The sequence below is a fragment of the Eptatretus burgeri genome, chromosome 11 (assembly GCF_056783735.1).
Source record: "Eptatretus burgeri isolate ZD-2024b chromosome 11, Ebu_testis_v1, whole genome shotgun sequence".
Classification (NCBI taxonomy): Eukaryota; Metazoa; Chordata; class Myxini; order Myxiniformes; family Myxinidae; genus Eptatretus; species Eptatretus burgeri.
This window is the reverse complement of record NC_140971.1, coordinates 99,826,014-99,841,802: the sequence shown is the minus strand read 5'-3', so window position 1 is coordinate 99,841,802 and position 15,789 is coordinate 99,826,014. Positions and strand designations below refer to the sequence as shown.

The following is a 15,789-nucleotide window of genomic DNA, read 5'->3' as shown; positions in this document are numbered from 1 at the left end:
GGGGATAAAGTTATGATTTGAACAAATTAATTTTAGTTCATTAACTGCTGCATGTGCGGTGAAGACGGGCTTCAAAGTTAATGGGATCCTTTATGATATGCAATGACAGCCTGGACAACCAACCGTTCCTTATCAACTATTTAACTGGAGTGCTTGCATGAGTGCTTCAGCCACTTGCCGAACGTCTTACAGTCGACAGCGGTACCGTGCTACGTTCTTCTGAGCGAAGCGTTCTCTCACTGTGGACGCTTTTTCCCGCCACATCATTCAAAGCGAGTGGTTTGTGCTCCGTCACCCTGAGCGAGTGGTGTGTGCTCCGTCACCCTGAGCGAGTGGTGTGTGCTCCGTCACCCTGAGCGAGTGGTGTGTGCTCCGTCACCCTGAGCGAGTGCTTCATGCTCCATCACCCTGAGCGAGTGGTTCGTGCTCCCTTGCCCTGAGCGAGTGGTTCATGCTCCCTTGCCCTGAGTGAGTGGTTCGTGCGCCGTCACCCTTAACGAGTTGTGAAATAACACCCAATTTCTGAGCCGTTTGCAGTATTGTGTTTCCTAAATTACCAAGCCAATTTTTTTTCCACCCATCACATGCAGCTGTTAAAAAGATTAAGGTTTGTGAACATGTCTCTGAAATGTCTATATAAATGCAATGTTGTTTTTCTGTGAATGCTACTCAACGTTTTTGGGTTGCTGCCAATATTGGCCAAGTGTGTGTATGTGTGTGTCTCACAAAGCAGAATCTCTCTCTTTGTCTCTGTGTCCTCTCGCCTCTCGCCTCACAGTCTTCCTTTCGCCCACCTCTCCTCGCCCCCCTCCCTCCTCTCTCCTCTCTCCCCGCTCTCCCTCCCCCACCCCTCTCTCCCTCTTTCCCCCTATTTTCTCCCTCCTCCCTTTAGTGTACCCGTTAGCGAAGTGACCTGTCTGTGTCTGTTTGTGGTGAGGATGTTGAGGTCGTGGAGAGATTCACTTACCTTGGCAGTGATATTCATGTCTCTGCTGGCTGCGAGTCAGAGGTCAATAGACATCTGGGTCGGGCCTGGGGAGTCATGGATTCACTGGATCATGGGGTGTGGCGCTGCCGGTACCTGTGCGGGAGGACGAAAGTCCGAGTCTTCAGGTCCTTGGTACTTCCAGTCTTGCTCTATGGGTGCGAGACTTGGACTCTGACCAAGGATCTGAGACGGAGACTTAATTCCTTTGGTACCAGGTCTCTTCGGAGAATCCTTGGCTATCGCTGGTCGGATTTTGTGTCCAACGAGCGGTTACTGAGAGAGACTCGGATGAGATTTGTTACCTGCATAGTCCGTGAGCGTCAGTTGCGGCTGTATGGACATGTGGCTCGTTTTCCTGACTCTGATCCTGCTCACCAGATTCTCTCAGCGAGGGAATCTCATGAGTGGAGGAGGCCAGTGGGTCGACCACGTGCCTCATGGTTGCAACAGGTTGACCATCATCTCAAGGAGATGGGGATGGGCCTGGCATCTGCCTGGGGGATGGCCAGACGGAGGCCCCTGGAGTACCGGCGGAAAGTGGACGCAGCGACGTGCTGTTCTGGCACATGCTCCCATACCTGACCTGACCTGACCTAGCGAAGTGACCGATGGTATTTGCTTGTCGCATAATAATCTTAACATTATTACAAAATAACAATAATGATCATGACAAAATATTAATAATAATAATAATAATAATAATGATAATGATTAATAAGGATAATGACTTGACTCCCTGTTTCTGGTAATAATAATAAATAAACAAGGTTACACAAAGACAATGCTGAAAGGAAGCTTCATAATCAATACTCATTCATTAAAAACAAATTGTCCCTTACGGTTGTGTTTTTTAATGACCCAGACATGATCCTGTGACATAAGATGGAAAGTGAAAGGAAAGCTGTTGTTCATCCCATCAGCATCTTGAGCTTTAAGGGTTACTGCTTGACCGTCCCGACGTTTGTGGCACAGGCTGCGGTGTGTGGAGGTGTCTTCAAACACTTTTGGTGCATTGTCATTCACATCCAGGATTGCCACATTCACTTCCGCTTCTGATGTCAGCAATCCATTTGCTGTGGTCAAAAGACAGGGAATCGAGCTGTTAGATTACACACTTAGAGTGTACACTTGCATCTAAGATCGACCTGGATAAAGTCGATTACCTCCTTGAAAAACTGGGTCAGGTGTATACGAACATCACAATCACAAAGGAAATGGAGAATGAGGGTAAATTGGCCTTTTTGGATGTTGAGGTGCACCGGCTAAACAATGGTACTTTAGAAACATCGGTGTACAGGAAATAAACAACGCACACCAATAAACTGCTGGACTTCAACTCATGTAATCCCTTGTGTCATAAGCACAGTGTGGCACAGGCATTAATACCCCGTGTGTGGACAATCTCGTCATCTAGTAAGGGTGCAACGAAGGAACTAAAACAGGTACATAAAATCTTAAAGAACAACGACTATGACAGGAGGTTTGTTCAGGGGTTTAGAAGGCATAATACAACAAAAAACAAACTCGAGCTGATTGGTCGGTGTATGTTACCTTATTATCCAGATATCTCAGAGAGAATTGCAAAAATAATGTGAAGGGCATGTATTGGAGTAACCCACAAAACCCTTTTATTCTATGAAACCTTTAGAGACCTATGAAACCCTTTTATCCCCGAGAACCATCAGTCCTTTACACCCCTTTAGACCTTAACAACATTAAGACCCCGAACACCTTCAGACAGATAAGACAGCTTATACCTTTGACTATTTCGAACTTTAGACCACTTGGACCTTTTTATATTATAAACTAGTGAATACAACCCGTCGACAAATGTTTTATGGATTTTGCAAGTATCACAGTATACATGACATCTTTCTTGTTACTTGCAAAATCGAAGATTTTTCAAATATATTACACTGAACAAAAATATAAACGCACCAAGCGATTGTTACTATTTTACCTCGAACTCATTAATACTAAATCTTCATAACAATTTGGTTATAGAATCCATGACAATTCAGCATTAAATTTCAAAGAGTTCCTTCAGAATTCTGGCGACAGTCTTTGCGCTACAACAGCCGACACAACCGAGGTGTCACTGTCAGAGTTCACACAGTCAGTAGCGGGTGTGTCCACCGTTGGCGTCACGCAGAGCGGTGCATCTCCGGCGCATGGACATCACCAGATTATCGCCTGCCCCAGTTATGCAGCCTGACAGTCTCATCGGCAGTCCTCGTGGCTGGTCGGAGTCGATCCAGGAGATGTTGCAGCCTCATATGACGATCCTGACCGGCGGTGGTCACACGTGGTCGCCGGGCATGTGGGCGGTTCACGGTGCTTCCAGTCTCTCTGAGGCGCGTTCTCAGGCGGCTAATGGTGGAGTGGTGGACATTGAAGTGTGCTGCAACGGCCCGTACTGACGTCCCAGCATTCAGCATGCCAATGGCACGCTCCCTCAAGATTTGTGATATCTGTGGCATGTTGACATTTGGCACCAGTCCACATTTTGGGGAGGCCTTTTATAGGGCAAGCTATAGGGAGCGTTTGTGTCCTGGTCACGCTCACTGACCATCACTCTGTCAAGCCCCATGGTGCTCATGGGAAGGATTACTCAACGTGTGAGTCCACACACTCAGAGTGGTCAATTTCAATGGGAACATCTGTCTTGAGCAAAACAAAGGAACCATTGCTCAAACATATCATCGGTTTGACCATTTTCCCATAATGGCAATCTTGACTTAGATATTTAGGTTGGTGCGTTTATATTTTTGTTCAGTATAGTTAGTCGATTTTCTTATTGTATCTGTCTGTTTGCTTGTCTGTTTGTCACCCACAGGTCACAATTTTCAACCGATCTTCACGAAACTTCACCACATTGTAGAGTTTGGCCTACGGAAGCAGCCTATTGTTTTTGAGGTCAAAAGGTCAAAAGGTGAACATAGGCCCAAGGGCAACATCTTCGGTGATAATTCTAAAATCCTCAATTTTCATCCGATTGACTTGAAATTTGAAGAGGATTTATATTTCAGGTCACTGAATTCAACTAGCCAATTGTTTTTGAGGTCAACATTGACCAAAAGGTCAATATAGTCCCAAGGTCAACAATTTGGGTGGTATTTCTAAAATCCTCAATTTTCATCCGATTGACTTGACATTTGAAGAGGATATACATTTCAGATTACTGAATTCAACCATCCAATTATTTTGGAGGTCAACATAGGCCAAAATTCCAAAATTGTCAATTTTCATCCGATTCACTTGAAATTTGAAAAGGAGTTGCATGTTTGGTAATTTAATTCAACCAGCACTTATTTTTGAGGTCAAATTTGTTTTATGAATTTTGCAAGTATCATGCTTTGCACAACGTCGTCATCTTGTTTGTTTGTTTGTCCGCACAGAACTTTAGTATTTTTCTCTGCAACCGCTCGTCGGAGTGAGACAAAATTTTCACCATTGTGACTACTCGGAGTGACTACTCGAGTAGAATGTTTTAATGATAATGATGACATAGGTCACGTGGTGTGGCAGCCATGTTGGAAAAATGGAAAAACTTTGGACCTCTGTATCTCTGAAACTGCACCAGAGAAACAATTGAAACTTGGCACGGAGCAAGTACTCCTCATGGGGAATATGTGGGTATTTTATGACATCATAGGTGTCTTTGTTGTGATGTCATTGCATATGTAGAATGCTACATCCGATCAGTATGAAAATTTTTGAGGGTCATTTTGGGATAAGTTGGTCCACAGTAAAAAAAAAATAAAAAATTATGATGTCATCGGTCACATGATTTCACAGCCATATTGTTTAAAAAAATCTTTTTTAAATCTTCTCTGAAATGGCTGAACAGATCGAGGCGAAAGTTTACACATATGACCGCCTATCCACGAGGAACAAAACGTTCACACACATGATGTCATAGGTTACATGGTTTGGCAGCCATATTCAATTAACCCTAAAACCTATAAAATAAAAATCTTCTTATTCCGAATGGCTGGACAGATCAAGGGGAAACTTCACAAAAATGTTCCCCAAGCCTTGGGGATGCCAGGTTATGTACAAATAATTTATGTCCCATGGTCTGGCAGCTATACTGGATTGAGCGAAAAAATGAGAAAATTTATTTCTTTTGAACCGCTTCATCAATCGATGTCAAACTTTGCAATTATTATCTCTTTGTGGTGGGTAACGTATGTTTTAAATTTAAACTTTAAAAAATTTCAATGTATGTTTAAAATTTAAATGGTCTGGCAGCCAGAATAGTTTAATTTTTTGAATCTGGGTTCTTTTTTTTCTTTTACTTTTTTGAATAATGTTCACTTGGCTTTGCCTGAATGGGTTTGAGGATCGAGTAGCAGCAGCTGAAATGCGAATCCGATCCAGGTTCCTCCTGATGATTTATCTGCTTTTTGCTCGTTTTGGTTCCTTCTGATTACTCCATTGCAGGACTGTCCCTATTTGGTCTTCCATCTGATTTGAATTGAATTTATTTTAATCCCATTCTAAATTCAACTGAATAATAATAAATGTCATGGGTCAGGGTCAGGTGTCCAATCAAAATGGGATGTCTTGATACCCAGTCATCACTGCCAGAAGTTATAATTATGTCTATTATCAATGACGTAACACACCAGGACACAAACACCACAAAAAATACACCACAAAACTACACAAAATAAGTCCTGGCGAGGGTTTGCAATCTTCGATTACTCTTTTTCTTATTTTTTTTTTTAACATCGGTAATCGGTTATTATCAAATTTTCCAATCAGACCGGCACAAGTGTGTGTGTATGTGTGTATGTGTGTATGTGTGTATGTGTGTATGTGTGTATGTGTGTATGTGTGTATGTGTGTATGTGTGTATGTGTGTATGTGTGTGTGTGTGTGTATGTATATACATATATACATATATATATATATATATATATATATATATATATATATATATATATATATATATATATATATATATATATGAAGGCACTTCCAACCAAAAGTAAACTAGATCTACTTTGCTGATTTAACTTATAAGCACGAGCAGACCCGGTCTCAGGTGACGTTTCACCCGCTTCCCAGTGAGCTTCCTCAGACCAAGACCCCAAGCCTCGTCACATATCCGCTTTTATTCCTGATGCAACCACTCATTTCCGGTCATGCGCCGGTGTGCTCGGTCAATGAAGGCGTGTTTGTATTTTGCTAAACCTCAAGCAAAAAAATGTCAAGTCGCATCATTGATGCGATGCTCCGCTCTTTTTTTTTCCTCATTTGATCTGAAGAGAGTTGGGTATGATGAGTGCAAGTTCCCCTTAATGGTAGATATATCTCAATTTGTAATTTCCATCTCCTCACAACACATGAGGAAGAGCTGGGTGGAATTGAGTTTGAAAGTGATAAAGATGTGAAAGTCGATGCCCTGAAATGGCTTCACACCTGTCTTAAAGATTCTACATAAATTGAGGGGTGGCCAAAAACATACCTGTATGTTTTTGAAATCGATACGAGATGTGTGCAGTCCTAAATGCAGTGCCTTGACGCTTTACTTAGAAACATTTTCTTACAAAACTTGGAGGTAAACCTTGATGAATGCTTGTACAATTGCTTCTCATGGAAGAGCTGAATTGTTGATTTATTAATGTGATAACTATTTAATTTACTGCCTTACTCAGTGAAATAGTCTGTAAACATAACAGGCCTACCTCCATCAGCAGCAATGACATGCATCGAATACATCGGCCCAGACTTCTCTCGATCAAGATGCTTTGCAACTTTGATGACACCATTGTTATCGATTGTAAACCAGTTGAAACGATCTCCATCAAGTGAGTATCTGTAATGTATGTGTAAATAATTCAAAGGTCAATTGTGCGTTCAAGGCATGTCAGTATCATTTTCCCAACAACAAACACGTTCTCTTCCTTCGTGGTTGTGGGATCACTCATGTTGCACATATCCCATGTAATATATCCATAGCATTTGTCAATGACATGACCAAAAGGACAGTGGACTGTTCTACCCTTTATGTAATTATTTACTGTTCGTTTCTCCCAGCAGCACGAATGCAAAGTTAAACACCATGCAGATAACAGTTTTGTCTGTTTTGTATTCCCATCAATCGTACATTGCTCACAGAGTTACGATGTACGATTTGAATCACATGCATTATCTCGATTTGTCATTTGTTCATTTACGTCATGATGAATCTTGTAAAAGTAAACACTTCCGAATGTCCTTATCGTGTATTTGATGTATGAATAAGCTCCACCACGACCTGAAGACCATGTTCCCTGTAAAGTATTCTCGTAAAGCAGGAAATGCTACTTTCCAGACAACAGACAAATTTGTCCACAGCACCACAAGAGATAAATATAATTTCGTGCGAAGTATTTTAAACTGCTCCGATTGGGGTTCCCCTTCTTTACCGTTATCATGAAATCAATGTGACATTGACCTGATGAACCATTCCTGAGTTTGTTTTCATCATGTCAAGTCAACAACACTCAAAACATCGTGAACCTCACCGGTGAGTTGGTTTGGTTGAATGTTGCGCTGTGAGCCCGGATGGAGTTATAATGTGAGATTATTTATTCATTTGACACTGACAATGCATGTAGATATCATAACAATTTGTGTATGACATCATGGGGGAACAGAATGTTTTTCCTCGATGCTCCAGATTAACAATGACGTTCACTCCTATCCTACAAGACAGTATAATAAATATTATATTTTGAATCCAAATCCTGTAATGGCCTTTAGATCTATGAAACACCCCAAGTCCAAACATCTGGAATTCTCTACCCCTTGATATCCTAAACTTGAGTTCAATTTTCTGCTTTAAAAATCTGTGAAGAAAATGCTTTTAAATGAACGTCTTACCAAATTATTTCATTGAATGAGTACACCCACTCACGACAGCAGCAGCAGGGGGGGGGGGAGTCATGCTATTGTTATGATTATTATTACCATTACGATTATTCTTCCCATTCCCATTCGTCCCTCCAGGCCTTCAGAACGGCTGTTCACCACCACCTCTTGTCTTCCCCCATCCGGGGCCATGATCTTTTCTGCCCTCATTGGTCCACCCCCTTCAAATTCCCTGCTTTCCTTCCTGAAAGTCCCTGTAATGTCCATCTTGTGTTCCCTGTGTTCCCTGCACCATCCCTCTCCCTTCCACAGATTTCCTGGTGCCTCTGTTCCACACAGTTTTGTCCTTCCCTCTCCCACCCCTCTTGTCTCGTGCCCCCCCCCCCCTTGTTGTGTGTTGTGTGTTCGCTCTCATACGAGCCTCGACAAGGTATACAAAATTTTTTGATTATTGAAAGGATCAGACTGTGCATGACATGATAACATGTTAGATCAGGTCATTATAATATGTTACTCAATCATACCTCAATCAATCTTTCTCCTGTTAGATCAATATATGAAACTCGATCATTCTCATGTTCGACCAATATCATATGTTACTCAATCATTCTCCTGTGAGATCAAGATAATATGTTACTCAATCATTCTCCTGTTTGATCAATATAATATGTTATTCAGTCATTATCCTGTTAGATCAAGATAATATGTTACTCAATCATTCTCCTGTTTGATCAATATCATATGTTACTCAATCATTCTCCTGTGAGATCAAGATAATATGTTACTCAATCATTCTCCTGTTCGATCAATATAATATGTGATTAAATCATTATCCTGTTAGATCAAAAAAAATGTTATTCAATCATTCTCCTGTTAGATCAATATAATATGTTACTCAATCATTCTCCTGTTAGATCAATATAATATATTATTCAATCATTCTCCTGTTAGATCAATATAATATGTTACTCAATCATTCTCCTGTTAGATCAATATAATATATTACACTGAACAACAAATTTCAAAAATTTTTTTTTACTGGAGATGTGTAAAGTGATTAAGACTAATTTGGGTACGCTGATTTCAAAAATCATAACTGTTTTGCTGTATCACGTCAGGATTTTCAGGAACAGAAATATTCCCATTGCCTAGAAGTCAGGATTTCAATGAAATTTACATATGTCTTTAACATGTCTATTTCGTACAATTGTTGTTAACTTGTGTTATATTTCTTTCTTTCAGATAAAGATGAGTAGGCGTTCCTGTACTAATCATCCTAACAACTTCTGTTATGTCTGTGGTCGGTATACCAAAAAAGATCAACAGCGAAGTATATCTACAGCAGTGAAAATGAAGGCCGCCTACTTTCACTACTTCGGGTGTAAGGTGGGGGACCAAGAACAGAGCTGGGCACCACACATCTGCTGCACAAGCTGTCACACAACCTTGACTCAGTGGTTGGTGGGCAAGCGCGCGAGCATGCCATTTGCGGTGCCCATGATATGGCGTGAGCCGCAGAATCATCATCATGATTGTTATTTCTGCTGCACAAGCATCGCCGGCTTCAACAAGAAGAATAAAGGTCACATCAAGTACGCTGACTGCGTCTCTGCTCGTAAACCTGTGCCTCATGATGACGAGAACCCCGTTCCAACACCTCCAGCTGATCAGAACATAGCTGTAAGCAGTGGTGAAGAGGATGGTGATGATGAACCTGACACTCAAGAATCACACCTTCTGAACCAGGGAGACTTAAATGATCTTGTAAGAGATCTCTCGCTGTCAAAGGCGAAGGCAGAGCTGCTTGGATCAAGGCTGCAGCAGTGGAATCTACTTGAACCTAACACCAAGATATCCTTGTTCAGAGCACGTCACAGAGACATGGCTGAGTTCTTTGAGATGGAAGACACGATGACATTCTGCAGTGACATCAACGGTCTGTTGAAAGAACTTGGGTGTGATCACGATCCTGCAGACTGGCGCCTCTTCATCGACTCGGGGAAGAACAGCTTGAAGGCTGTTTTGCTCCACAATGGCAACGAGAAACCATCAGTCCCACTGGCTCACGCGTTCGGCATGACAGAGACCTATGAGACTATGCGGCAGCTGCTTGATTCCATCAAGTACAATGACTTCAACTGGCACATCTGCGGAGACTTGAAAGTGGTGGCGCTGTTGTGAGGGCTGCAGTCAGGCTACACAAAATACATGTGCTTCCTTTGTCTCTGGGATAGCAGAGACGACAAGAATCACTGGACGAAGAAAGATTGGGAAGAGCGAAAAGAGCATGTACCTGGTCGACACAACGTGAAGCATGTCGCCCTTGTCGACCCAGCCAAGGTTTTCCTTCCACCACTCCACATAAAGCTCGGCTTGATGAAAAGTTTTGTACGGGCAATGGATCTGAATGGGCGTGGGTTTTTATACCTCAAGGAAAAGTTTGGCAACACCTTGTCGGAGGCCAAGATCAAGGCTGGTGTCTTTGTTGGACCGCAAATCCGACAGATTATGAAGGACGAAACTTTTCCGACAACTCTAAACCCCAAAGAGCTGGCAGCGTGGAGGAGCTTCAAAGCTGTGACGGACAACTTCTTGGGGAACGAGCGCGCGGACAACTATGAAGAAATAGTGCAGCAGCTTCTGGAGTCCTTCAGGATACTTGGCTCCAGGATGTCCCTGAAAATCCATTTCCTACACCAGCACCTGAACTTCTTCCCTGACAACTTGGGAGCAGTCTCGGACGAGCACGGCGAGCGATTCCACCAAGAGATTTCACTCATGGAGACGCGTTACCAAGGGCAGCACAACCCGAACATGATGGGCGATTTCTGCTGGTTCCTGCATCGTGAAACTGACACAGAGCAGCACAAACGCAAAGCCAAATGCCTAAAGCATTTTTAATTACATTCTAGTGGAGTTTTTCTGTAATTTCTATAATTTTGAAGCATTCATGATGAAATAAATGAATAAATGAATTTTTGTAAATTTCATTGAAATCCTGACTTCTAGGCAATGGGAATATTTCTGTTCCTGAAAATCCTGACGTGATGCAGCAAAACGGTTATGATTTTTGAAATCAGCGTACCCAAATTAGTCTAAATCACTTTACACATCTCCAGTAAAAAAATTTTGTTGTTCAGTTTTATAATATATTCTCCTGTTTATAATATAATAATGATTCAATCATTCTCCTGTTAGATGAATGTAACATGTGATTCAATCATTATCCTGTTAGATCAATATAATGTTATTCAACCATTATCTTGTTCGATCAATATAATGTTATTCAATCATTATCCTGTTAGAGTTAGATCAATATAATATGTTACTCAATCATTCTCCTGTTAGAGTTAGATCAATATAATATGTTACTCAATCATTCTCCTGTAAGCTCTGCGCTGGGCCGCGCTATGAGAGGATGGAGGGCAGCCTGGAATCATGATGAAACCCAATCCTTATCCCTGTGTCGTAAGAAGCGACCAGGGTTGCGTCAGGAAGGGCATCCGGCGTAAAACCTATGCCAAATCAGTATGCGGATCATAACGGATGATCCGCTGTGGCGACCCCTAACGGGAGCAGCTGAAAGACGAACAACAATCATTCTCCTGTTAGATCAATATAATGTTATTCAATCATTATCCTGTTAGATCAATATAAAGTGATTCAATCATTATCCTGTTAGATCAATATAATATGTTACTCATTCATTCTCCTCTTAGATCAATATAATATACTAGCGATACCCGTGCACTTGCACGGGATAGCAGTACAACATAGCTGGTAGCAGAGGACAGACCATACACGGGGAATGGCAAAAATACGCATTGTGCAAAATGCAAGTGGTACTATGGAACGCCAAGACTTCCCAAACATTGTCGGTATGTCCGCTAAGTGCCACAGCAATTTCATAGGGATAGTGTGAAGGCGAGCCGAGTTTTTAGTGTGCAAGCTTGGTATTATAATAGAGATTACTCAATCATTCTCCTGTTAGATCAATGTAATATGTTATTCAATCATTCTCCTGTAAGATCAATATAATATGTTATTCAACCATTATCTTGTTAGATCAATATCATATGTTATTCAATCATTATCCTGTTAGAGTTAGATAAATATAATATGTTACTCAATCATTCTTCAGTTAGATTAATATAATATGTTTTGCAATCATTCCGCTGAGAGATCAATATGAAATGTTATTCAATCATTATCCTGTTGGAGTTAGATCAATATGATATGTTACTCAATCATTCCCCTGTAAGATCAATACAATATGTTATTCAATCATTATCCTGTTAGAGTTAGATCAATATAATATGTTACTCAATCATTATCCTGTAAGAATGAGATCAATAGAATATGTTACTCAATCATTCTTCTGTTAGATCAATATCATATGTTATTCAATCATTATCCTGTAAGAGTTAGAGCAATATAATATGTTACTCAATCATTCCCCTGTAAGATCAATATAATATGTTATTCAATCATTCCCCTGTTCGATCAATATAATATGACTCAATCATTCTCCTGTGAGATCAATCTAATGTTATTCAATCATTATCCTGTTAGATCAATATAATATGTTATTCAATCATTATCTTGTTCGATCAATATAATGTTACTCAATCATTCTTCCATGAGATCAATAGAATATGTTACTCAATCATTCTCCTGTTAGATAAATATAATATGTTATTCAATCATTATCTTGTTAGATCAATATAATGTTATTCAATCATTATCCTGTTAGATCAATATAATATGTGATTCAATCATTATCCTGTGAGATCAATATAATGTTAATCAATCATTATCTTGTTCGATCAATATAATATGTTACTCAATCATTCTTCCGTGAGATCAATATAATATGTTATTTAATCATTCTTCTGTTAGATAAATATAATATGTTATTCAATCATTCTCCTGTTTGATAAATATAATATGTTATTCAATCATTCTCTTGTTAGATAAATATAATGTTGTTACGAATGTCGCCCTTCCGGCATGCGATCGGCCACGTAACTCAAATCGCGACCGCGTCTCCCACCGGAACGGACAATTCAGTCGTGACCCTCCTGGAACTACCGCCAGGAGCCAGTCACGGGTGGGGGTTGAACCTCACCACAACCCAGTCCGCATTCTACCCGCGCGAAATAGGGTGAATCGCTGAATGTCGATATACCTAAGTACCCGCGCGGGTAGCGTACCGAGGAGTTGTACCACGCCGCAGGTCGGCTCCGGACACAAACTGCTTAAGCGGCTCGTTCCGTGCTAAGGGGATAACTGAGCGGAGTTCTTGCCGACCTCGACAGTTCAGATTACTTGCTGGGTGTTTAAACCCACTACCAATCCCTTCCGTGATGCAAGATGGCACTTTCAAACGAAGGAAAGGACGCAATGAAACGGGTCACAATTTAACAAGCACTTTTATTTCACACATAGACACAAGGCAAGCACGTGTTCACAGCCATACAGTAAGAATTCACATACAACAGTCAAAGCAATGAAAGCAACGCAGAGCTACAACCGAATAAAGCAATGTACAAGCACTTATTCAGGTTTACTTAAAAGACTGGCGCCACACACACATTTAAACAAAAAGCAAATAAAAGCCACCCTCATAGGCAAGGGGGCAGAAAGGTCCGTGGACCAAATGTACGTGGGACCTGGGTGAGCGGCCAGGTCCACGAGACCGAAGGGGTCTTACCCACGCCCTCTTGGCGCGATGGCGGGCTAGCCGCAATGTCAGCGTACATGCCTGACTCCGTACCCCTGGCGTGGTCGGTGAGCTCCCTTAGGCGTGCGTTGCGCAGGCACGTGTTGGTCGGTCAACACCACGGTTGGGGTGGGGAACGGACGGGGTTACCGGCACCATCTCAGCGTGGATGGGGGAAATTGTTGATGCTCGGGGTGGAGAGAGAGGAATGGCGGACGCTCCGTCCCGCTAGCGGGGCCATGGGACCGCACCGACTCCGGCGAACTCTCGCCCCTGAGCCCTCTTCCGCGTCCCTGCTTCACTCCACGCTTCGTCCCTCGACCTCAACTCCGAGCTCCGTCCCCTTCGCCGTCCGATCCCCGCAAACACACGACTCGGCTTCCACGACTTCGACCACGACCCAACAACGACAACCTCGACGACGACCTCCGTCTTTACTCGACCAGCCAGCCGTGAGTCGCCTTGTGCTCGCGTCTTTATAGACCGGGGTAGGAGCGTGTATGTAAATTCTCGGATCAAAACGCGCCTGGAGGCGGGGCCACGCCACCCGATGTTCAGCCATTGGTTGGGCAAAAAGGGGGCGTGAGCCTCCCCTGATCCAATTTCCTCTCCCGTAAAGGCATCCATTTGTACTCGCGGCTCGACGCGTTCGGCAACAATCACCGAACGGGCCCTGGACAGCACGACGTTCGGTGTTGACAGGTGGTGTGGTTGATGGTTGTGGAAGAAGAAAGGCGAAGGTGGTGGGGGGTTTGCTGTGGTGGTTTGGTTGTTGGCGGGCGTCATTTGAGAATGGGGGTGAGGCGATGCTTGCGGGGTGGGGTTGTGGAGGTGAAGGTAGTGGCGGTTTGGTGTAGTTGTTCGGGGGCGTTGTTGGTGGTGGCGATTTGGTTCTTGGGGGGGTGATTGGTCCAAATAATGATAGATAAAGAAAAATGGCTAACTCAAAGCGTCGCAGCCCAGATGAATCACACATATTCCCTCTAAACAACGGGTGTGGACTAACTACACATGAACTTATCGATATATCTAACCTGAGGACCTTTCTGGTGTATTGCAAATTTCCACAGCCATAACAATGTTATTCAATCATTCTCCAGTGAGATCAATATAATATGTTATTCAATCATTATCTTGTTAGATCAATACAATATGTTACTCAATCATTGTTCCGTGAGATCAATATAATATGTTATTCAATCATTATCCTGTTCGATAAATATTGTTACGAATTTGGGAATTTGATTGCACACAACATTCAAGTTCCTTTACTCAGCTATGTCGATAAGTGCTTGTTCTCTAGATAGGTCACCTTCCATTGTTCAATGTACAGAAATCGATAGGATGCGCTGCGGATCGATTTAATAGTTCGGGAACGAACAATGGAGACATTCCTCCCCCTCTTCTGCGAAGAGCAAGAAGAACCCTGCCGTCCCGTGACTCATGATGTCAACAACTCCCTCCCACCCATGGCTGAGTGGGGGATGGAGCACGTGGGCATGAGTCATGAGTCACGCCAGGAGCGGGGGGGGGGGCGGAAGAGGATAAGGAAGAGATCTTTTCTTTTGTTCGTGTTTGGGCAGAGTTGGAGGGGCAGAGTTAGGGTTAGGTTAGAGAAGGGAGAAGAGAGTAGTCGTTCAGCAGACCGTCGGGTCCTGCTTGGCTTGCGTTAGGGTTGAGGCCTTCAGAAGCTTTTTGCTCCGGCTGGCTCAGTGAGCTTCCGCTTCTGCTTGGCTCGGGAGAGCTTTTTGCTTCAAGCTGCCCTGTTTGGAAGGAAGTTAAGCCAGCCGCTCGGCTCGAGCTGCGAGTGGTGGCTTCTTCTTATTGGTTCATGGAGCTCTTTGTTCTCCATTTTGGTTCCCGGCTTGGTGCGACTCATCGACCTCTTTGTGGAGGTGGTTCCTCGGGGAAGCGACGCATCGACGGGAAGGTTCGGCGCCTCATCTCACCAGCACGTGTTGAGAAGCGTGGGAGGCGGTTCCTCGGGGAAGCGACGCATCGACGGGAAGGATCGGCGCCTCGTCTCACCAGCACGTGTTGAGAAGCGTGGGAGGATTCACGGGAGCTCGGGAAGGATCGTGGCTCGGCGATTGGATCCAGCTTGCTCTCGCTGGAGCCCGGGTCAGAACAACTTGAAGACCACATGAGGTGGAGAGGTTCGAGATAGGCTCTGGGTTTCAGCTCACCTGTCCTCCGAGCTGGAGCTCGTTATTAA

General features: G+C 43.0%; 1 protein-coding gene across 2 annotated transcripts in view; it reads right to left on the bottom strand.

Moving 5' to 3' along the window:
* LOC147017755 (cadherin-17-like) overlaps positions 1–15,789 on the bottom strand; it is a 168,643-nt gene that overhangs the window by 12,062 nt on the left and 140,792 nt on the right. Inside the window, exons 14-15 of one of the 2 annotated variants that reach the window (XM_085847642.1) lie at positions 6,685–6,815; positions 1,828–2,061 (exon numbers count right to left, since the gene is read on the bottom strand). In XM_085847642.1, the coding sequence (XP_085703768.1) occupies positions 1,828–2,061; positions 6,685–6,815 (365 nt within the window). The remainder of the gene's footprint in view (positions 1–1,827; positions 2,062–6,684; positions 6,816–15,789) is intronic. The other variant, XM_085847643.1, reaches the window with a different exon arrangement.